This window comes from Ornithorhynchus anatinus, chromosome 2 (genome assembly GCF_004115215.2).
Source record: "Ornithorhynchus anatinus isolate Pmale09 chromosome 2, mOrnAna1.pri.v4, whole genome shotgun sequence".
Lineage (NCBI taxonomy): Eukaryota > Metazoa > Chordata > Mammalia > Monotremata > Ornithorhynchidae > Ornithorhynchus > Ornithorhynchus anatinus.
The window spans coordinates 43,178,454-43,203,104 of NC_041729.1; the positions used below are offsets into that span (position 1 = coordinate 43,178,454).

The window sequence follows — 24,651 nt, forward strand, 5'->3', positions numbered from 1 at the left end:
GTTTCAATAATTGTGCTTAAAAAAATTCAATATTCATCATATAAAAGTTTTTATCCAGCACTTTAAGATTTTCAGAGACAAGATTTTCTGAGGCAAGATTTTCTGAGACAATCTAATCAATGACAGGAATACTTTTCAAGGAAAGCAGCATTCTGTAGTGGATAGAACACAGGCCTGGGAATCAGTCACTTGTCTGCTGTGTGACCCTGGACAAATGACTTAACTTCTCTGTTCCTCAGTCATCTCCTCTGTAAAATAGGAATTAAGACCTCGTGTGCCTCGAGCCTCATGAGCCTCGTGTGGGTCATGAACAGTGTCCAACCTAATTAGCTTGTATCTATTCTAGTGCTTAGTACTATGCCTGGCATATAGTAAGCATTTATCAAATACAACAAAGAAGGGTTAAAGACAATCAAATAAATGCTACAACTATGGACATTATTTTCCATTTAATAAAATTCTCAACAATAGTAACTGAGGTATTTGTTAATCACTTATTGCGTGCCTAGCACTGTATTACCCTCTCAGGATTACACCTGGAGAGTTTCCAGTATTCTACAAGTCTCAGCTATGGGACAGAGAGTCAAGCAGAGGCCTACTCATTCCATTCCTAGCTTGGGCAGTGGCTAGCCAGTGGAAGGCAATCTGCTACAAGTCAAAACTCACCTGTGTTGGACAGCAGTGGCATGGGAGAAAGTCGAGTTTATTGTGTAAAGAAGGCAGTGGTAAACCACTTCCATATTTTTACCAAGAAAACTCTATGGATACACTACAAGAAGGATTGCAGGTGGAAGTGGGGCAATCTGGAGGAGAAATGTGTCCATGGAGTCACTATGGGTCGGAGACAACTTGACAGCATCAGACCAGACAAGCACTGTATTAAACGCTGGTGCAGATACAAGATGATCAGGTCATACAAAGTCTCTGTCCCAGGGGGTAAGACAACAAGGATTTAATCCCTTTTTTACTGATGAGGAAACTGAGGCACAGATAATTTAAGTGACTCTCCAAGGTCACACAGCAGGCAAGTGGTAAATCCAGGATTAGAATTCAGGTCCTCTGACTCTCTAGCCTTACTCTTCCCACAAGGGGATGATGCTTCCCTTGCTGCTCTTTAAGCCATGAATACCCAATAACATAACTACTGCCAGTTACATTCATTCAATCGTATTTATTGAGCACCTACTGTGTGCAAAGCACTGTACTAAGTGCCTACATCTGAGAGCGATGCAAACTCTAAGGTTTGGTTTCCTCTTCATCTTTTTGGGACAAGGAACTGGGAGTTATTTCCTGATGATAATGAAAGAAGTATGAATCCCAGGTGGAAAGCTGTTCACATAGTCCTTGCTTCTGATGTTTAAATAACTAAACCACCCTGCTAATTTTAGACTGTCTCTACAAAGGGCATCTTACCCGAATCCCCTGAATAATTGCTACTTCTTTGCCAACATTCTTTTCAAAAGGCCTCAAACATGCTGAAAATATTTTCCCCAGAGTTTCAGAAAATGTGCACTCCAAGGTGAACAAAATAAATCTGCTATGAGGAGGCTGTGGTAATGTCCTTGAAATCCAGTTCAAGGGGAGATTAAAACACTGTCATTTTTTTTCCTATTGTCCATGGATTCCTATAATTGCTTTGTGTGGGAACTGGCTGAATGTCCAAAACCATCCATCATCTTGCCATCAGTGCATAGAATGCCGTTGAGACAAATGTCAAACTCTCTATTCAACCTCCATAGCAATCCCAAAATGACAATGTCATAATTATGAGAGGGCCTTAAATAGCCACATTTATGTAACCCGAGAATCCTGAAAAGGAAGGCTATACTGCATATGAAAAATATGTACCCACCAACAGTAAATATCAAAATAAAAATGTTAGGTAAAAAACACTAATCTATACTTATCCAAAATGAATCAGTGACAGCATTTACACGGTAAGGCAAGTGTATGGATAGTTTAGTCAAAATTCCTGGTACTGAAGGAAACACATTTTCTTCTTTCTACTTGAATTTTCCAGATTAACCACTTGTATTGATCATATTATCCACATAAATACATAGTCCTCTGCTCCATTGCTTGGGAAGACATGGTGATCATTTGTTTCCTTATTCTTTATGGGCTATCTCAAATGAGGTAATGAATGTAAGTCCCATATTGGAAAAACAAAGGAAGAAAATGAATGCTACTCCATTGATTCCCCTGATACAGATATTGAGTAGTTTATTAAACATCTGGTAGCCTCAAGTGATATTACTAAACCTGATTGAATATGCCCTTGGCATACTTCATTATGACTCTGCACTGACGATACATAACCTGTGTCCTTCCTCCTTTATGTTTACTTTTTCTGAACGGTGTCTAAAAGCCCATTTTACTAGCCACATAAATATTGTTGCCACTTAATTAGTAACTGGGCCTCTCATTACAAATAGCTCTAGCTCAAAGAAAGATAAAATAGGCTTCTAAGTGCAACAGGTCTGATTAAATATCTTCCTTGGCTGTCGATCCTATTGAGGAGTCTACCTAGAACTGGGTCATTTGAGAGATGATGTCACTATGGGAAGTAAACACAATATATAGCCGGACTTCCTCTGAGGTACCATAAATGAGAAGCATCTATGAAAAAGAAGCTTAGGCAGATATAAACCCTTCTGGGAGTTGAGCTGCCCCTCTGTATTTTTGCACCTGTGGTTTGGTTATGATCATGCTCCCAATCCCCCTTGATGCTTTTTCTGGTATTGTGCTTTACAGCTGGATGTAGCTGTTAGCACAAGGGTGGAGGTGGTGGGGGCTCTTAAATGGTGTCTGGTTCCATCTCCTCCAGGATGGGGCCCTTCCCTCCCTCTGCTACTTTTCTTTTCCTTATCACTTTGTCTCTTCCTGAATGGGAGGGAGGAGTGCGGAGAGGAGAATGCATTAACGATGGCTGACACCTGCATCTCCCACTTCATCTGTGGTATTTATTGAGTGCTTAACTGTGTTTGGAACACTGTACTAAGCACTTGGGAGAATACAATATAATGGAGTTGGTAGACATGGTCCCTGCCCACAGGGGCTTACAGTCTAGAGGGGGAGACAGACATTAAAATAAATTATGGATATTTACATAAGTCTAAGACTGAGGGTGAGGTGAATAAAGGGTGGGAATACAAGTGTAAGGCTGATGCAGAAGGGAGGAGTGGGGAAATGAGGGCTTAGTTGGGGAAGGCCTCTTGGAGGAGAGGAGATTTTACTAAGACTTTGAATGTCAGGAGAGTGATGGTATGAAGCGGGAGAGAGTTCCAGACCCCAGGCAGGATGTGGTCAAGGGCTAGATGAGATCAAGGTACAGGGAACAGGTTGGGGTTAGAGGTGCAGAGTGAGCATGCTGGGTCACAGTAGGAATCAGTGAGATAAGACAGAAGGGGGCAAGGTGATTGAGTGTTTTAAAGCCAATGGTAAGGAATTTCTGTTTGATGCAGGGTTGGATGGGCAACCACTGGAGGTTCCTGAGAAATGGGGAAACATGGACTGAAATTTTTTTAGAAAAATGATCTGGGCAGCAGAGTAACATATGGATTGGAGTTGGGCGAGACAGGAGGCGGGGGTCAGCAAGGAGGCCGATGCAATAGTTGAGGCGGGATAGAGTAGGTGCTTGGATCAATGTGATAGCAGTTTGGATGGAAAGGGTGGATTTTAGCGATGCTGTGAAGATAGAACTAACAAGATTTTGTGACAATGAATGTGTATGTTGAATGAGAGAGATGAGTTGAAGATAATGCCAAGGTTATGTGCTTCTGAAACAAGGAGGAGGATGATGCTGTTTACAGTGATGGGAAAGTCATGGGGAGGAGAGGGTTTGGAAGGGAAGATGAGGAGTTCTGTTTTGCACATGTTACCTTTGAGATAACATGGGACATCCAAGTAAGATGTCCTAAAGGCAGGAGGAAATATGTGACTGCAGAGAAGGAGAGAGTTCAGTGCTGGAGATGTAGATTTGGGAATCATCTGCCTAGAGATGATAGTTGAAGACATGGGAATGAATGAGTTTTCCAGGGGAGTGGGTATAAATGAAAAATAGGAAGGGAACCAGAACTGAGCCTTGAGAGACTCCTACAGTTAGGGGGTGGGAGGCAGAGGAGGAGAATATGGAAGGGATTGAAAATGAGCACCCAAAGAGGTACATAAGGAGAACCAGGCAAGGGGAGTGTCAATGAAGTTAAGGTTGAAAGGGCAATTTCCAGGGAGTGAAGGGGGTGGAAGCCAGACTGGCACTTTTGGCAACTTCCCACTTACTGCACAGCACTCTCAAACACACACTCACCCCTCTACCCAACAGGGGTAGAGGTTCCATGTTCCATGACAGGATCACAAAGGCGCAGACAAGAATGGGCTTTATATTCCATGACATATCCTTAACGTAACTGTACCCCAGAGGATTCTGAGGTGAGGAAGTTAGACACAAAACCCTTCCAAGTTCAAATCCAACACCACTTCTCAGATCTATTTAGAAAGTCATCATCATATTCTTCCTCAACACCAATATTTCTAGACAAAAGAGGTTCATTTTTAATAAGAATTAAGAGAAATCAACCACAGCAGATTCAATTCCAGATTTTAAAAAATTCAACTGTCTCCTACTTACTTCATGGGTTTGAATAAAGCTTGCCCATAATTTTGGAATGTCATGATGAGCTTTAGCTGAGTGCCTCCTGACTTCATTGCTGCAGGAGAGAAAAAAAAATTCAATCAGCAATTTTCTCCAGATTACTATGTTAATTATACAATTCTATTTACGCTCTGTAATCTGTCACTGTAGTGAAATTGCAGTATTTTTCCCTTGCTAAATTGGGGTATCATCACCATTTCTTTACAGTCTCGTTTTACTTCTGTTCTTTTTTCTGTGATATTTCCAGTGGACATGGATTACCACATAGTACTTAGTTGTCTGACTTGGGGGACAGTACATACCTCCTCTTTCTTTAATATACCTCCCTGCAGAGGAGACAGAGAATACTGGGTCTTCACTAGGTGAACCTTTTTCCCAAGTGAATTAATCAATCATCTTTATTGAGCACTTACTGTGTGCAGAGCACTGTATTAAGCACGAGGGAGAGTGCAATATAATCGAGTTGATAGACATGGTCCCTGCTCACAGAGAGCTAACAGTCTAGAGGATGAGCTTCTGTCCTCTAATTACAGGGCTGATATTAACAATAATAATCATATAATGATAATTTGTGGTATTTGTTAAGTGCTTACTTTGTGCAAAGCATTGTACTGAGCGCTGGGTTGGATACAAGCAAATCTGATTCATTCATTCATATTTCTTGAGCTGTGTGCAAAGCATTGTATTAAGCACTTGGGGGAGTACAGTATAAAAACAAACACATTCCTGCCTACAACGAGCTCACAGTCTAGAGGGGGGCACAGTCAATAGTCTAAATAGATAAATAAATTACAGATATATGTGCTGTGGGGATGGGAGGGAGAATGAATGAAGGGGCAAGGAAGAGCGGCACAGAAGGGAATGGGAGAAAAGGAGAGGAGAGTTAAGGCAGGGAAGATTTCTTGGAGGGGATGGGCCTTCAGTAAATTTGAATAATATAACACAATCAGGTTGGACACAGTTATCACACATAGGGCTCACAGTCTAAGCAGGAGAGAGAACAGGTACTGATTCTCCATTTTCAGATGAGGAAAGTGAGGCACAGATAAATTAAGAGACTTGCCCAAGGTCATATCAGGCAAGGAGCAGAGCTGGGATCACAATACATGTCCTTTGACTCCCAGAGCTGTTGTATTTCCACTAGGCCATACTGTTTGGGCAAATCACTTGACTTTTCTGTGCCTCAGTTTCCTCATCTGGAAAATGGGGATTAAATACCTGTTCTTGCTCCCTGATAACAATAATACTACTACCTGCTAAGCAACTACTATGTATCAAGCACTGTGGTGGACACAAGATAGTTGGGTTGGACAGTTCCTGTCCTTCAACAGACTTACAGACTAAGTAAGAGGGAGAATGGGTAACTTATCTGTGTTTTACAGATGAGGAAATTGGGGCAAAGAGAACATAAGTGACTTGCCCAAGGACCCATAGCAGATAAGTGGTGAATCCAGGATTAGAACCCAGCTCCTCTGACTTCAAGCCCAGAGCTCATTCCACTAGGCTACACTACTTCCTCTTAGAGAGCAAGCTATGGTGGGACAGAGACTATGTTTGATCTCACTGTATTGTATTTACCACAGTGCTAGTACAGTGCTTGGAAAATAGTAAGTGAACAATAATCATAACTATTAATTACTTAAGCACTTTCTATGTGCCAAGCACTGTACTAAGCACTGAGGTAAATACAGGGTAATCAGGTCCCACATGCAGATCACATTCTATGTAGGAGGGAGCACAGAACTGAATCCCCATTTTGCAGATGAGGGAAGTGAGTCACAGAGAAGGTTAGTGACTTGTCCTAGGTCACGCAGCAGGCAAGTGATGGAGCAGCGTTAGCACCAAGGTTCCCTGATTTTCAGGTCTTGGCTTTTTCCACTAGGCCATGCTCTCTTCCAATACAAAATATCAAAATTACTAGGAAAGGAATTCCTTCCCATGTTCCTTCTTTAATAAGTACTACAATAATAACAATAATCATTATTATTATTACTGCAGCAACCTCTTATGGGCTATGATGCTATGACAGCTCCAGCACTCCCCTATGGTCCTTTTGGCCATAAATGGATCCTGCAAGTGAAATATACCATTAAGTGAACTTCACAATGCCCTGTACCTCTACCCAACTTATTGCTCCCTGGACTCCATGCCTCAGGGAGAATACAACTCACAAGAATGAGAGAACACTAGTGGCTCTGAGCACACCACAATAACTATTACCAACTACTTTCTGTGGGTTCTCAACCCTGGAGTCTCAGGATTGAGGCTCGCCTGTAGTTGTTAATGGGATACTCCATCAACATCGATCAACCTAGCAGCGGGTCAAACGGTATAGATGAAACAAGCTTGGACACACAATATTAATCCCTCCTCCATGCGGCCTTGGGAACCTCAGTGTCGACAGTGGGGGTAGTTCATGTTTTGCTGATCTTTCAGCCTTGTTCTCTACCCTGTTGACCCCCAAATCAGTCATATTTAGTGAGCGTTTATTGAATCCAGAGTACTTGGAAAACTTCAATACAACAAAGTTGAGAGACACAGTCCCTGCCCTCAAGGAGCTTAAAGTCTACAGGGGGAGGCAGAAGTAAAAATAAGCTGGAAGTGGGACACATTGAAAGGACAAGGATCTTGGATACTGATCATCAAGAGCATATAACAGTTGTTGGCAGAGAAGGTGTCACTTCATTATACCGTACTCCCAAGAGCCGGGCACAGTGTACCAGACAAAATGGGTGCTCAAAAAATGCTGCCACTGCTATTACTATCACCAAATCAGGAGGCAGGCAAGAGGAATAAAACTTTGCCTCCATAAGTCCAAACAAGAGATTGCTCAGCAAACTGGCTGGAACTGCATTAAAAATAAACAAGCTAGGAACTAATCTCCCTTTCCTTGGGTCAAATGTCCAAATGAGAGACAGCTAAGTAAACTGGCTGGAACTGCATAAAAATCAACAAAGTAGGAACCAATCTCCCTTGAGCTGGGATGTAGGATTTCCCTGGCTCCCCCTGTGGTTAGGAGAAGTAGCATGGAGTAGTGGATAGAGTGAAGGCCTGTGAGCCAGAAGGACCTGCATACTAATCCTGGCTCTACCGTTTGACTGCTGTATGACCTTGGGCAAGCCACTTCACTTCTCTGTTCCTCAGTTACCTCATCTATAAAATGGGGATTAAGACTGAGCCCCATGTAGGACAGGGACTGCATCCCACCTGATAACCTCAGATCTACCCTAGTGCTTAAAACAGTGCTTGACACATAGTAAGCACTTAACACTATTATTATTATCATCATTATTATTATTGAGTTGTTCTAAGAGGTAAAAGTTACCCTAAGAGCCTCTCCGTTCAAGGAATGTGTTGGGTTATTGTTATATTTCCTTTCCCGGCTCTGCCACTTGTCAACTGTGTGACTGTGGGCAAGTCACTTAACTTCTCTGTGCCTCAGTTACCTCATCTGTAAAATGGGGATTAAGACTGTGAGCCCCACATGGGACAACCTGATTCCTCTGTGCCTACCCCAGCGCTTAGAACAGTGCTCTGCACATAGTAAGCGCTTAACAAATACCAACATTATTACTATTTCCCAAGTGCTTAGTACAGTGCTCTGCACACAGTAAGTGCTCAGTAAATATGCTTGACTAAAATGAATGAATTCTGGGTGAGAGGGCATACTCCCGTCTGACAAGGGTGACTGGGGATTCCCAGGAGGGGCTCCTCCCCATGGCTCTGCCCTTCTTCTCATGTTTCATTACCAAGGGAACTGACCAAGCGAGAAAGCTAATAAGTTTTCCAGCTTACTCAGAAGTCCCGGGGCACTGGCAGTTAGGGCCATCACGTAGAAACATCAATGGAGTTTTGTACCAAATCCAAGATGGAGGCAGGGAATCAGAGGGCTCAATGGTGCCTCTGTCCAATCTACAGTAGGACTGTTTTTTGCCTGAAGAAATCGTGGGAATTTCCAAACCAACTGAATGGAAAACTGAGAATGGCCTGATGCTTGAGGCTTATTCCCAATCTTATCCCAGGTAAGATTTGGGAGCCTACACTGACTGATGTGTATCTCTTGGAAAATAGTGCCCTAATAACTTTATAAACAGATAACAGTACTTTTGATTTGTGATTTTCATTTTCCTTACACTAGAGACTAACAGGCTGGAATAAAATAGTTTACCCTGACTTTCCCAGGCCTACAACTTTGTTTCACCTTCAAGAAATAAATCACGGGGTATCAGGACACTTCAGCTCCACTGCCTACCTTCTCCTTCTTGCCTACCTAGTTTGAAGAAATTGGAAAAAGCAACTCCACCTTCCATAAACTGGAAAAATCACTGAGGTTAGCTCTCTTTTTTAAATGTTTTATGGTATTTGTTAAGCATTTACTACATGTCAAACACTGTTTTAAGTGCTGGGGTAAGGTACCAGTTAATTAGGTTGGACACAGTCCCTGTCCTGCATGGGGCTAACAGTCTAAGTAGGAAAGAGCAGAATTGGAAGGATCCATTTGTTGACTATCTTCTTTACCAAAGGAGGATGACTCCAGTTAAATGGACTTTGTGACTAACGGGATCACTGTTCAGTAAGGTGTTTTGCCTTTTTCTGTGTCCTCTTTCCTCCCACTCCTGTCTTGGTGTAAAGAAGGGGGACACAGAGGCAGACAAGGAGACAATGGAGAGGGGCAATGGAGGAGAAGCAGTGTTGCCTAGTGGATAAAGCATGGGCCTGGGAGTCAATAGGACCTGGGTTTTAATCCTGGTTCCGCCACTTCTCTACTGCGTGACCTTGGGCAAGTCATTTAGCTAATCTGTGCCCCAGATGCCTCACCTGTAAAATGGGGATTCAGTCTGTGAGTCCCATGTGGGACATGGACTGAGTTCAACCTGATTAGCTTATATCTACCCCAGTGCTTAGTACAGTACCTGGCACATAGTAAGCACTTAAATACCATTAAACAAAAGTGAGCTAAAGCGATATCCAGGTGTTCTACCTATTAAAGTATTTTGATATAATACAGGAGCAACATGGCTATGCAAAAGGCCACATAAAAGCATAGACTCAGCTGTGAGCAGTGGCTACAGCAATACTTCCTTCAATTAGAAGACAAACTACCTAAGTACTAAAGGTAGGAAGATTTGCAGGAAGTAAACTAGCCACTTAAACTTCACTTGTTTATCACTGGAGAAAGCAGCATTAACAAATAGTAGAGACATGCAGTTGAATGTCATCTAGGGACAATGATAATCCCTGTCTTTGTGTCTAAATTTAAACTTACTGGAAATAGCACCTTGAAATAAGAAGAAAAAGTCATTTCATTTGAGTATATTTCATTTTATCCTGCCTATAGAATTATCAAAATCATCCACCATCATTAAAAAAGAAAACTGACCTAAAGTTTAAAACTCAGTGCAATTCAAAGTATCTTATCTTTCTGATTTCATAACCCATGGTTTAATTAAACTCCATCTTGCTGCTACATTTTCTTTTAATAACCAGCACCATTAGCTACCTCTTCCTTTAATTATTCCACTCTGGGCCTTAATACAGAGAGGTCACCCGCTTATTCTCAGTGCTCGTAATCCTTATTTTTTATAGCAAAATATTATGTATATCTGGTCAGTTTAATTACTTTATTTCTGGAACAGAACCCCATCTGCTTTGCTGTTTCCCTGACCCTCGTCTTCTACTGAATTACCATCCCTTCCCATGAACAAACAAATAATTGGAAATTACAGGGCATTAAATGAAGTCGCAGAGACTAGGTATTTCGAAACACTTGTTTCTTGTGTACCAAGCTAACACGCAGTCCCTTGCCTTTTAATCACTTAAGAATACAAACATCGCCATATTAGGTTCCATATATAAATAGGTAGTATCCCTTAGAACAAAGGCTTTACTTCCATTGTCTTTGTTAGACTAGGACAAGTGGCAGGCTATTTCCGCTGGGAAACTTGTGTCTTCATGATACAGGCTTCCTCACTGAGAATTATTCCCTAGGCAAAAGAACACGATCAGAACTTTAGCCCAAGAATGATGGAAGTGGGTCAAAGTAGAAAAGATCCCAGAGAAGATCATAAGGGAGAAAGAACATGGTACAAGATCCTGATCAAGAAGTCTGATGCATGAGCTAAGTTGAGCTTGTTCATTTCAAAAGCTAATTTGATCCTGCCAGTGATGATAATGGTATTTAAGCACTTACTATGCACCAGGCACTGTTCTAAGTGCTGGGGTGGATACGTAAATCGGGTTGGACACAATCCCTGTCCCATGTGGGGCTCACAGTCTCTAGCCCCAACTGACAGATAATTGAGGCAAAGAGAAGTGAAGTGACTTGCCCAAGGTCACATAGCAGACCTTTCTTTGAGAATCCAGATTTGGTGCAGATGAGAAAACCTTTAGAGCTCACAGGTAGAGGACTGCATATTTAAAGACTGAGCTTTGTCACATCTCCAAAGAGGTCATGACCATCTGTGGTACTGAAGAAGTTTACTGAGTACTTAGGAGTACCGAACAAGATTCTTGCTTAGAGAGATTGGGGTTAATTTTTGGGCAAACAGATATATCCAGTTCTCCTATTATACAAATGTTGCATTCTCGAAAAAAACTTCCTCTACAATACTCAGCCATTCTGATATTGCGGGTAAAACACAGGCTACCCAAGAATGTGCCACAAGCTGTTTCTTCTGACAGCATGGCACACTGTATCCAAACAGGCTCACATTGTCAAACACAATTCCCTAATTCCCTACATGTGTTCTGGCCCAAACGCACAGTGAAAACATCCAAATACCTTTGTTTTTCTCCAAGGGTGGCCTTGGAAGGCACATTCTTCAGAACATTTATGGCCTGCAAGATGAGATGCAACACTGACTTTCTGACCTCATAGCCTTCTTTCTCACCAAGGCCTCTCCACCCTGTTCGTCCTTCATTTACATCATAGCTGCATCCAGAGGCAAAACCTACCGGGTAATATTGTGGAGAAGCTCCAGAGGGGTGTCCTTTGTAGGACAGAGACAATGTCTTAACTATTTATTTTGATTTTACTCCAGACTTAGCACAGGGCTTAATGCAGAGTAAGCACTTAATAAATACCATAGTCAAATCAAGTCCTTTCTGAAAGTCAAACTCGACTACATTGCAGATGGCTCTACAGAAGCCAATTATACTCTGCAATGTTTTCCTTGCCCTTCTCTGTTTGGAAGCATATAATATCCCAAGACCTCTAATGAAACTTTGATGTTAAACAGTGGATTGACTTTGACTTTGACAGAAACTTAATTTTGGGCCAAATAGCTGCTGAGCTAGAAGTCCCTGAGGTCAACATTTTTTAGGCAGAGTTTTTGCCAGCTGTGGAAAAGTTCCTTAAAGCTTGCTGAAATAATTAGGGTCAGTGGAGCATTGACCTGAAGGTGGAGGAGACGGGGTTGGCCTCCGATGGAGAAGATGGGCGAATTGCAAGAGAATGGAATGAGGAAAAAGAAAGAAATCACTAGGATGTAAGACACATTTAGACTGGGTTGTGCTCCATTATCTCTACTTCTCCCCTGGAGCAGGAGTTAAGCTTATCCCTTTCCTCTCCCCTACACCTCCCCTTCCCCCTGACTCCCCAAGCCTCCCATCAATCCCTACCAGTGTGAAAATCAATCCATAATATTTATTGAGAGCTTACTCTGTGGAGAACACTGTAGTAAGTGCTTGGAAGTAAGTACGTGCATAAGTAGAGTAAGTAAGCATGATCCCCGGCCTCAACAAGCTTACAGTCTAGATGGGGAGGCACTAAGATAAATTAAAAGACATGTGGAAGCATTAGAGTATAAATCCATGCACACAAGGGATCAAGACTTCTGAAGAGCAAAACCCCCAACATTATCACAGCCAAATGCCCTAAAGTCCTCTCTCAAACAACAAAGAAAGTAGGGATGTAGGGAAGGACAACATGTGGATACCTCTGTTTAAAAAGTTATGAAGAGATCATACTAGGTGGAAGAACATCGGAAAAAATAGGCTACTCTGCTTTTAATGTTAAACTTAAGGCAAAATAAGAATTTTCGGAGACCAAAGCAATATTCTGCCCTAAGATATAGCAAGAATCTCCAATGAATGTGGCCTTTGAGACACAATACTGATGATTTTTTTTTAAATTAGGGTGCTGTGATTTTAATGTACATGAAAGTGCTATGAAGTGTCACAGCTCTGGGGGGGTCACTTTGCCCTAATCACACTAATGATAATATGGGTGCCTGTCCTTACAGGGGAAGGATTTGATGCTCAGCAAACACCGCTGATAAAGAAGAGATGAGAGGTAATGAGAGGCATTGAGATGCATCAGGAAACTTTCTTGAGCTTAAAGTCAGCTTTTCACAGTGCACACTACTGTCTATGTGCTTTGGAGCTTAGAACATGGGCCCTTCGATCTGTATTGACATGTCTGTCATCCTTTCATTGATTCAATCAAATTTATTAAGTGCTTACTGAGTGCAGAGCACTGTAATGTGTGCTTGGTATCCTTTCTCTGAATACTTAGTCCCCTTTTGTTGTAGCCTGCAGCAGTTTCACAGGTCTGTAGCCTACCCAATAAGAGCAAGATTCAGAAACTTGCTTAGATTCTACAAAGGCTGCTAATTTACTTAAATGAGGAGCGCAACATAGTTCTGAACCTGGGGAAACTCAGGCATTTGTTGGTCCTAACAGAGTACTTTTGTCCATTCAGAGCTGAGAAGTCCACCAAGTTCCTGTTTCATTCAATATAAATTGTATTATTTGCCTATTATTTTAGACTGTGAGCTCCGTGTGGGACAGGGACTCTGTCTGACCTGATTATCTTGTATTTACCCCAGTGCTTAATACAGTACTTGACACATCATAAGCCCAAAGCAAAATCTACAATGACTATTAGCAGTGTGGCTTAGTGGAAAGAGCATGAGCGTGGGTGTCAGAGGATGTGGGTTCTAATTGTGCCTCCACCACTTGTTTGCTGTGTGACCATGGGCAAATCACTTCACTTCTCTGTTCCTCAGCTTCCTCATCTGTACAATGGGGATGAAGACTGTGAGCCTCATGTGGGACAACCTGCTTCACCTTATATCTACCCCAGCTCTTAAAACAGTGCTTGGCACATAATAAGCACTTAAATGCCATCATTATTATTGGGGACATATTGAGATTTCCTCCTGAGAAGTTTTTCTCTTAAGCACACCCTCCCATACCTGATCTGTCTTGTTCTAGACAGTATAGCAGTGTTTTCATTTGGGACACAGTGCTGGTCAAAAAATACTTTTATACCATTATCATTACTTTACCAGTAATTTAGCACCCATTTACCATATGTTCTTGGCATCCAGAGTTCAGGATGATAGCAATTTAATTATTGCCTGATTAAATGGAAGTTCTTGTGCTTTTTAAATGGACAGAGTTCAATGTGGTTCCAAGAGGAAAATGGAACCTGGTTACTAAGCAGCTAGGACCCTGTTTTAAGTACACTGTATTGATAACAATCAGCTCCACTATCTACAGCTCCAAATTTCATTAATACAATTAAGTGAATCAGAAGACAAGGATTTTAATTTGACAAGTTCAAGAAAGAGATTTAGAGAAACTCACAACAATCTTCTAACTGCAACAATATTTAACCACTGAACACAAGACATCTCAGGTATAGACTACTCTTCAGGGCTTCTACTGTATTTTATTAAACCATCCTTAACCTTGCTTTTTTCAAGGCCACCTCTGTGTGTCATTGTAGGAACAAGTTACAAATTCATTCTTGCCTTTTTTCCTTTTTTCTTTTTGCCAGAAGCACCATCATCAGTATAAGGGGCAGTTTCCTTAACTTTTAACCTGAAGAAACTGAGCAATACCCATGATGACTTTTTTTTTTTTTTTTAACTTTCAGGGTTTGGGTAGTAATTTTCCTAGCCCCAATTTTCATGCTTTGAAACTGTCGGCATAAATTTCTCAAAGACTCTATGCCATTTAGTTGAAGATTTCATTATTGCTGTTCTCTGAGTTTATCCCGAATGTAAGGAAAGTATAAATAATATACTGTTCTCTGATGCAGAAAGATTTTACGTTACCACTTGAAAGTGGGTATTCAAACTCATAGTTCTGTTGTAAATAAAATAGTCCCCAAAGTAGCACACACAGTTATTGGTAAAATAATTGGAACTGCTGGAAATAATGTTGGAGAATATTATATCCCAGCATGTTTGGTATTCTCTGATACAAAAGGGTTCATTCGTAGATATATATGTATACATCTCCATTTCTTTTGTTCATAAGCCCTGTATTTAAGAGAAAACACATGGGCAGAAATAGCATCCTGAAATCCACTCAAAGAATAAATATTTAGGGTATTAAAATGAAACAAATATTTTTTATCCTATTGACCAGTCATTCCATCAATGATATTTATTGAGCACTTAGGTGCAGAACACTTTACTAAGAATTTGGAGGAGTGAAAATAATAATAAAAATTACAGTAATTAAGTACTTACTATGTTCCAGGCACTCTACTAAGCACTGGGGTCAATCCAAGCTATTGAGGTTAGACATAGTCCCTGCTCTACATGGGGCTCACAATCTTAATCCCCATTTTACAGATAAGATAACTGAGGCACAGATAAATTAAGTGACTTGCCTAAGGTCACAACAGACAAGTGGTAGCGCTGAGAATAGAACCCAGATTCTGGTTACTCCCAGGCCCATGCTCCATCCACTAGGCTATGCTGCTTCTCTACAATACAACAGAGTTGGCAGGCACATTCCCTCCCGGCAATAATTTTGATTTTGTTCTTTTCTCATTTTTTGGAATATCTAAAAGATGAAACCAAACCATAAAAACTTTACTATTCAATTCATAATGAGGTGGAGCAAGTGATTCAAACATTTTCATCTGAATTCTGATTATTTTACTGGTCTAAATGGCCACCTACCCTTCTAAACTTAATTCTGGAGGACCTAGCTATTTTCAGGTTTGGTTAGGTAAAACCACCCAGATTTTTTGGATAGTTGACTAAACTGTCTTTTTCTTCTGCACTGTATTATCAATCAGTAATGGCAGTGATTAAACTCTCACCTCATTTTTCCAGACAATTTAGTATCCAGGAACCGGTCACTCCTTACATCAGCTCCAAACGCACACTAACACTATAAAGCCTCTTTTACAGATGGAAACACTACGTCTCAAAGAGGTAGAGTGACTTCACCTGGGCAAAGCAAGGAAGCAGTAACGCCAGGAGAATCAAGCTCAGGCTTTCTCTCATTTAAATCACCTGCTCTGACTATTTGAACTACTTCAGCCAGGCAATATAATTGACAGGTAGCATTGGAGAGTTTGTCTATAACAGGATTAAATAAACTGCTCTGATCCCTTCTTATTACACTCTCAGTGATATGGAAAAAAGAGAATCAACAGAGTCTCTTTATTATCCCATTACTTCATTCTTGATTTTCCTCCATTCCTTTTCCCCTGGAATCACCTTCTTCTTTCCTGACTGTAGTTGCTGTATTCACTTCTAATTATATTGACTCCTTTTTTGAATATGAGAAATATGCTTCATTGTCTCCCTTTATTCATTCATTCAATAGTGCAGCTTTAAAGTGTCTAGTCACCTGTTAGGACAACCTAAGCAATTATGGGTATCATTACCTTTCCTAAATGGATCTGATTAATTACTCTACTTCCCTCAGTGTTCTAGCCAGGCCACTGTACTATCTAAAAAGGCAGTGATTTTTCAGTTTACTCCAAGCAGTGATTGTGAATGTGCTGATTTGGACCATAAGTTAAAATTCTGGATTGGACAGTGGAGAACTAACATAAAAGGCAATAAACTTGAAAAATGAAGTTATTCAGCACAGTTGCAAGTCTAATGAGATTCCAAAAATACTATTCTGAGGTGAACTGGCATCCTAAAAGAAATCCAGTATTCTCTTCTCAGGTGTTTATCGCTCCAGCTTTTTCAAGGACTGTTACTTGGATTGAAGGGGGCAGTTTGAATTGTCAGTATGCCTGTTGCCAGGTCACTGGTGTACTACACCAATTCCCCCAGGGCAGCAGGTGAGGAATGGAGGAGAGGACTGGTTACATTAATTTCTCTTTCACTGGAGAGAATTAACACGAGCCTTAAAGTAAGCTGTCTACTTCAACCTTCTAGTTGCAAAGTGAGTGGTTGGCCTACAAATCTAAGTCATGCAGGGAATGCAGAAAATGGTACCCTCAGTAGATGAACTAGTAAATCCTTCCCAAATCTACTGACTCTCTTCATATAAGACTGCAGTGTGGCTCAGTGGAAAGAGCCCGGGCTTGGGAGTCAGTGGTCATGGGTTCTAATCCCAGCTCCGCCGCTTGCCAGCTGTGTGACTTTAGGCAAGTCGCTTCACTTCTCTGTGCCTCAGTTACCTCATCTGTAAAATGGGGATTAAAACTGTGAGCCCCACATGGGACAACCTGATCACCTTGTATCCCCTCAGTGCTTAGAACAATGCTTTGCACATAGTAAGCGCTTAACAAATACCAACATTATTATTATTACTGTAAACTATCCTGCAACATGCCAAATAGCTTAAGACACTATCAAGAATATAGATTTACTGTCTATACAATCTCTATCTACGTAAGAATGTGTATAGGCTCTACATGAACTGCTATCTAGCAACATACACTGGTGAGGTGATCTCGGAAGCAGTTTAACCTAGGCACAGGCCTGGGAGTCAGAAGGAACTGAATATCAATTCCAGCTCTGCTACTTATCTGCTGTGTGACCTTGGCCAAGACACTTCACTTCTCTGTGCCTCAGTTACCTCATCTGCAAAATAGAGATTAAGGCTGTGACCCCCATGTGGGACAGGGATTATGTCCAACCCGATTTGCTTGTATCCACTCCAGTGCTTAGTACAGTTCAAGGCACATAGTAAGTGCTCAACTTTTACCACAGTTATTATTACTGTTATTATTATATCACAGGTGAGGTGTACACTGGTTTTGTACATTTCTCAGACTGGTTTTGTCACTGGGTCCATCCAACCTGATCACACTCATTATAGTATGATTCACTGGAAATTATAGCCCCAGTGAAAAATTAGCAACCCACCACTCCACTGCTACCACATTTTCTTAAAATGGGAAGACCTACTGCACCTGCTTTTCAGAATTCATACACCTTTATCCTAAACTTTTTTAAACTTCTAATTACCATATTTCATATGTGCCCAAATCTTGGAAAAAAGGGCTTCACTAGTAGTACTCTAAAAATAAAATCATCTGAGCAGACTAAAAATAATAGATTCTTTTGCAGTTATGTATTGCTCTCAGAAAACCTGATTGTAAAAGGAGACAAAAGGCTGTCAAATATCCCCTTCTCTCTCTGTCTTTCCTCAGTGTTAGGAGGCATGGGACAAGGTAGGTAATAGATGCATATTGGTATCCCCAGTGCTGGATGAGTAATTTTGAGACCGGAAGGACTGCTGAAAACACAAACATGCATTGCTCTTGTAGCCTTTCACTTAGATGACCTTTCTAACTTTTTATACATCTTCCATTAGTATTATTTCTAATGGGGATTAGCTGTGAAAAGCAAACTCTCTCTATTTAGTGTTTCTCCTTTGGCAGCATGTATCTGCTGGAGGAGGAGCTTGGCATAGTGGATAGAGCCTGGGCCTGGAAAACAGAAGGTCATGGGGTTCTAACCCTGGCTCCACCACTTGTCTGCTGTGTGACCTTGGGCACGTCGCTTAACTTCTCTGTGACTCAGTTTGCTCATCTGTAAAATGGGGATTAAGACAATGAGCCCTCGGTGGGACAAGCACTGTGTCCAACCCAATTAGCTTGTCCAACCCCAACCTTTAGAACAGTGCCTGGCACATAATAAGTACTTAACAAATACTATCATCATTATTATCTTGCAGCAAAATGGAAAAACCAGATCTGTTGCTCACTGCACCCTTCAGAAAGCCTTTCAAACTCCTCACCAAAAGTGAAGGATTCTTCTGAGAATAGCCAGAGACTGGCTTTCCTAATGAACGTCTCCATACAACTCATTTGAGAGAGGCACTCGCAACAGTCCAGAGACCACAGTTCCAAAGAAGAGTTAAACAGCCAAAGAGAATGATATGGATGGCAACCTACCGACACTTGTTATCTTTTGGGAGACAAGATCTTGCAGCAAAGCCCCAATTGCAGGATTATGCTTGGAATATAACTCGTATCTATTAATGCCAATATGAAATTTTAACCAGTTGGGATAGGAATCGACAGATGTTTCTCCCGTGGGTAAAAATTCTTCATCTTCATTACCTTCATTTTGCCTATCAAAGGAAAGGAAAAATATTTGCTTTACTGGCTGATTTAAAGCATCAGTTATTGCAATTAATGAAATGCAGAGGTGTGAAAACAGTTGGAATTGTGTGAGAAGCTACTTTCACATGGACCCTAGTGTCAAAATTTTAGTTACCCATTTAGAAAGCATTAAAGTTTGGGTGTCAGTTGGCTCATATTCTATACATTGCTAAAATAAAAAAGTATCATCTGCAGTCAATGGAATATAATTGCCAAGTCCTAAAGACCCTTCCATCTGTATTTACTCTCTAGAGATTCTGCAGAAGAGGTTTAACTTTAACAAGGCTGAAACCAAAATGTCGAAGACTTCCCGAGCCTTTCTCTATTGTACATAAGGAATATATCCTGAAAATTGCCAGACGATTATCATGTCAAATTAAGACATAACACATAGTCTGTTCCCAGGGAGCAAATGAAACCAGATTTCTTTTCACTACCTGCTAAATGTAAATTATAAATAAGTCCCATATCTACATGAAATCTTCCTTTGCTTTAAGCTACTGTTAGAGTTAAAGAGGTGTTTGAATTATATTAAGTGAAAAATTTGATTTTAATTAAGGAAGCCTAGGGAGCAACAGGAGTACGTATTCTTTAGCTGAAAAACCTCCTCTATATCTATACTTCAGTTAAAAAAACCATCACCCATCTGCTTTGGTTCAGATTCTGAACTCCTAGAGGTCAGTGGTATGCTTAGCTGCTCTGAACTGCCCTCTTTTCACAATTATCCTGATTGCAGCCCAGGTCTGTACTTCAGTTGAACAGTCATCACTGCAGGTTGACCACATCTGCCTTAATGGAAATAGACAAAAATCTCTACCAAGGATTCAATCTGCACTGACTGACGGCCCACTGGCTCTCTTTAGCATGGTGCCCAGCAACTCCTGTGCTTTTCGGTGCCATTGGATCGGGAAGAGGGTGCTATTGTATCAAAGAAAAGGCTCTGGGATTATCTCCTCCTCCCTCTCCAGTCACTCAAATTTCTAAGCATGTATTTTAAATCAATGGTCCGGGCAATGAAGGGATGCCGCAGAGTACTTGGGGAAGTTCAGAAAAGATGGGAAGTGCTCCTGAAGAAGAATATTAATATTTCAGGAGAGAAGTTCTTTGGAGGTGCCAATACCTGGAATTTTATTCACCCATCTATTTAACATCTCCATTGGTTCAGTTCTCTGTCACAGTTACCTCACCTGGCCTTGAAGGGAGTTAATATATAACTGCACTGGGTTACAAAATGTGTTGATTTACTTTGATATGGGCCAGAAAACCAGAGGAACTTAAAAAGGAGGGGGCAGGGGAAGCTTATCAGCAGGTACCACCTGAGTTAGGTAATGCTTTTCTTTTTACTGGCTCAACTGGCTTCTAGGTGCATATGAGACAATCCCTCCTAAACATCCCATGCCCCCTTCTACTCCGCCTATCGGCACCCCCACCCCATCCCTCGACTCTCATGTTCTTTGCCGGCACACCAGGCATGTTGATTTTATTCCGAATGACTGATTTTAAAGAATCATTAGATGCATCTGAGATCGACAAGGAAAACACTTTCCCTTCAAAACTGTGTCGCCACCCACCTTTACGTGAAAACACCAAGCGCTGCCTAGCAGCTCCTCAGCGAGAGGGGGGCTTTCTAACTGATGGACTGATATGAAAACTAGACACATAAGAGCACCTTTTGGGGTGGGTGGTCCCCAGTAACTCCTTTCCGCGTACCTAGGGTCACTTTTTTTCTGCAGATGCCCCATTTTCCCTGGCCCCGCTGTTTCAAAATCTGAGATCAATAGACGATCTGGATGGCTGGAATATGGCTAAGAGGGATGGGCCATGACACATCAGTGGCACCTCGTTAGTCCTGGGGGACAATCTTCATAGCCCCCAGATAATGACCATGGAACTGGGCTGACTCGTGGACAAGGCAAAGCTAGGAAGGTGTGAGGCGGTGTCGGAGCAAATCAGCCCCGTCGAGGGTGAAATGAGGACCGTCCGAGAGGTCCCGGGGAGAGCAGATTAAGTTAAACTCTAGATCCCTGAGCGTAGAAATAACCTCCACAGTACTGGTGGTAGAGACCTAACTGCTGTTTAAGCACTGCGCCAAGCGCTGGGGCAGATCCAAGATAAGCCCATCGAACACAGTCCCTGTCCCACCCGGGGCTCTCGGCCCAAGGGGGAGGGGAAAGAGTTTTTCTTCCATCAGCAATCAAGAAATGGTACTTAGGGAGCCCCTCCGGGGTGCGTTCGCTCATTCCATCGTATTTATTGAGCGCTTACGGTGGGTAGAGCCCTGTGCTAAGCGCTTGGGAAAGTACCATCAAGAGGAATAAAGAGAGACGATCCCTGCCCACAAGGAGCTCCCAGACTAGAGGGGTCAGGGTCCCATCCGGGAGAGTTGGCAGAGCCGAGCCCGGCCCCGGAGAAGCCGGCCGACTCACCATTCCTGGATCTCGGCAGCCTTGGGATTAAATCGGATGTCGCTGTTCACGTCGAAGAGGACATCTTCGTCCGTCAGGCCGGGGATGGCGATTCTGTAGAGGGGATGCTCGAAGAGGGAGGCCAGCTTGGACGGTCCTTTCCCCCTTGGCAGCCTCCGGCTGGGACTCCCATCCTGGATGAGCTTCCTGGCCCGGGGGTCTGCGGGGAAGGCCGGGGACTCCGGCCCCTGGAGGGCTTCGGTCACCTTCTCCAGAGAGTGGGAAGTCAGGTTGGAGCCGGGATCGCTGCTGAAGTCCTGCAGGATGCGGAGCGTGTGCTTGTTGGGCCAGGCCGGCTCGGTCCTGGGCTTGCCCCAGCCCTGGGCCTCCTCGCCCGGCGTGGGCGAGCAAGAACAGCTCGGGTCGCCCGAAGCCCGGGCCCCTCGAGCCTCCAGCTTTGGCAACAGATCGATCATGATGTGCATCGTGCAGGCGAGGAGGAACACCACCAGGATCAGCACCCGGAATTTGCGCACCAGGATCATTTTCATGGCCAAAGGAGTCTAACGCCTTTAAGACTTTCCGAGATTTAGAAAGGCGCGTTGGGAGGGGGAGAGATGGGGATGGGGTGGGGAGAGGATGCTCTTGCACAGAAAAAGCTACCGTAGAGCTCTCTCTCTTCTGACCATGGACAAAGGACGCAGCGAGAGTCAAGAAAGTTATCTTCGCAGGCAGGGAGAAAGAAATATTTAACGAGTCATCGGGCTTTCCTCCCCTTTCTCTCCCCTTCTATTTCTCATACTATTCCGGCCCCCCCAAAAAAGGACAGAAAAAAGGCTTTCCTCCCCTTTCGCTCCCCTTCTACTTCTCGTACAATTCCAGCCCCCCCAAAAAGGACAGAAAAAAGGCTTTCCTCCCCTTTCGCTCCCCTTCTACTTCTCGTACAATTCCAGCCAAAAGAAAGACAGAAAATAAGACTTTACTCCCCTTTCTCTCCCCTTCTATTTCTCATACAATTCCAGTCAAAAACCAGACAGAAAAAAAAAGCTTTACTCCCCCTTCTCTCCCCTTCTATTTCTCATACAAGTCCAGCCAAAAGAAAGACAGGGGAAAAAAAAGGCTTTACTCCCCTTTCTCTCCCCTTCTATTTCTCATACAACTCTGGCCAAAAAACAGGAAAAAAAGGTTTTACTTCTCTTTCCCTCCCCTTCTATTCCTCATACAATCCCGGGCAAAAAAACCCCCCACCCCAAACCACCCAGAAAACAGGAAAAAAAACCCCAAACCAAGCACTCATCCTCACTCAGCAATCGAGTCTGTAAAAATCAATGGAAAAGCATTGCCATCTACAGACGCGCCTCTGTTGTTTTATTATTAATGATGAGCCTCAAGTACTCTTCGGATTCATAGAGGGGTCACAGCTAGGTTTTTCGGAGGAAGATGGGGAGGTGGGGGAGACCCTTAGCCGGTGGGAAAGGTGGGGGGGGGTTGGGGGAGTCAGATGCACATGGAAAAAAATAAAAATAAATCAGACGCACATGCGAGCGCGCGGGCACACAGGCATATACACGCACATACACGCACATACACACACATGTGAGCCCGAGGGAGCCTGCGATGGACTCGGAAAAGAGGTTTAATCATCCATAATGCCGGGACGGGACTTGGTTTTCCATCCTCCGGGCTTGGACCCGCGATGCGGCGGCGGTGGAGGGGTGCGCTTTCTCGCCCGCAGCTCTGTTCCAAGCATTGACTCCGGGAGGCCGGGCTGATCCGCTCTCCAAAAAAATCAAATCAAATCAAAATAAAATCCTTCCACCCACCGCCTCCTGCACCCCCGGGAAACCGAGGGGGAGCTGGCCGGGCTCGCCCCAGCAAAAGACTCTGTATCCAGCCTTGGCGAGGACACTAAGGCGAGGCGAGCTGAAACATGGCCCGGGGAGGGGGGAGGGGGCGTGGATTGGGGGGGGGGAGGGGGTGTGGATGGGGGAGGGAAGCCGAGCTCCTTGGGCTCGGTAGCTTTGCAGGGAGACGCCTCTCTTGGATCTCTTCTCCGACTTACATTTCTGCCCGGAGAGGAAGGGAGGGAGGGAGGAAAAAAAAAAAGGGAAAAAGGAGGGAGGAGAGAGGAGAGAGACAGAGAGACACCGAGAGGGACCCGGGGTACGAGAGAGGGAGAGAGAAAAATGAGAAATCTAACGGCAGGTGCAGGGCGAATATCCCCCTTCAGCTACTCTGCACGCAGGACTGGAAGCGCTGCAGCTCGGCTCTTCCGTGGGTGTGTTAAATATTACGGGCAAGTCATGAATCCAGCCTCCCCGACGTCATAGTGAAGAGATTGGCTAAATAAACGCTCCAGTGATAGTAACAGGAAAACCTCAACCGAAAGCAGAGCTTCCCGCACCCACACCGGCTCTCTCCTCTGCCCTCCCCAAGCTTCTGCAGCTCCGCAAAGAGCAAGGAGAGGGCGCCTATTTCTCAGAGGTTTGCAGGAAAGCTCCAGGCCCACAGCTCTGCGAAGTGTGGAAGCGCAGCCTGGCTCTGCCTAGATTGGGGAACATGAATTCTGCGATGTCATTGTCTGGGCTGGAGGCTGCTCTGGGGAAAGCGACTCCTTCTTCCTCCCGAGGAAAGGTCGGCCAACGTGGCAAAACATCAAGGCCGCGATGAATGGGACGCCCCAAAGAACGGGATGCGAACCGTCGAACGGTCTTCATTTCAGGTCTGGGTGGCTGGGGTCAGAAACACTCTGCAGATGTGTTGCAGAGTAATCGTCCTCCCCTTCGTGTTACCTGAGCCGCACACTGTCCTTCTTGATCATCAAATAGAGCCTGAAGAAAAATGAGATCAGTTCTCTGTCCGGCAGAGATTGTGGGAGCCCACAGAGCTTGCTGGGGGATGAGAGGCTTAAGACTTTGACTTCGAAGCTCTTAAACGCTGCATGTGTCTACTGGTTTTCATATGCAGTGTTAGCTGTAAAAGCATCCAGAGGTTGAGCCTCTTTAATCCTCAATTTGGGTTGTTCCGATTCACAGAAACGGGGCCGTGCCTTGCTAGGCTCCTACCTGGTAATCCTAGCACAACATCGACGCCTAGTAATGAATTCGTTGTGTTGATTGAGTGCTTACTGTAATGTAGAGCACTGCCCTAAGCGCTTGGGAGAGTTCAGTGTAACAGATTCGGTAGACACGTTCCCAGCCCAGGAGGAGTTTACGGTCTAGCGGGGAAGACAGTATTATAAATAAATCAATTACAGCTATGTACATAAGTAC

At 43.3% G+C, this 24,651-nt stretch overlaps 1 protein-coding gene across 2 annotated transcripts in view; it reads right to left on the reverse strand.

Annotated features, from left to right (window-relative positions):
* The window catches only part of FAM20C (FAM20C golgi associated secretory pathway kinase), a 96,723-nt gene extending 73,389 nt beyond the window's left edge, over positions 1-23,334 (reverse strand). The window contains exons 1-3 of one of the 2 annotated variants that reach the window (XM_007656042.3): positions 21,401-23,334; positions 18,933-18,943; positions 4,628-4,706 (exon numbers count right to left, since the gene is read on the reverse strand). In XM_007656042.3, coding sequence (XP_007654232.1) covers positions 4,628-4,706; positions 18,933-18,943; positions 21,401-21,930 — 620 coding nt within the window. In that variant the 5' untranslated portion in view covers positions 21,931-23,334. Of the gene's footprint in view, positions 1-4,627; positions 4,707-18,764; positions 18,944-21,400 lie in introns of both variants that reach the window. The other variant, XM_007656035.3, reaches the window with a different exon arrangement.
* Positions 23,335-24,651: the final 1,317 nt, after the last annotated feature.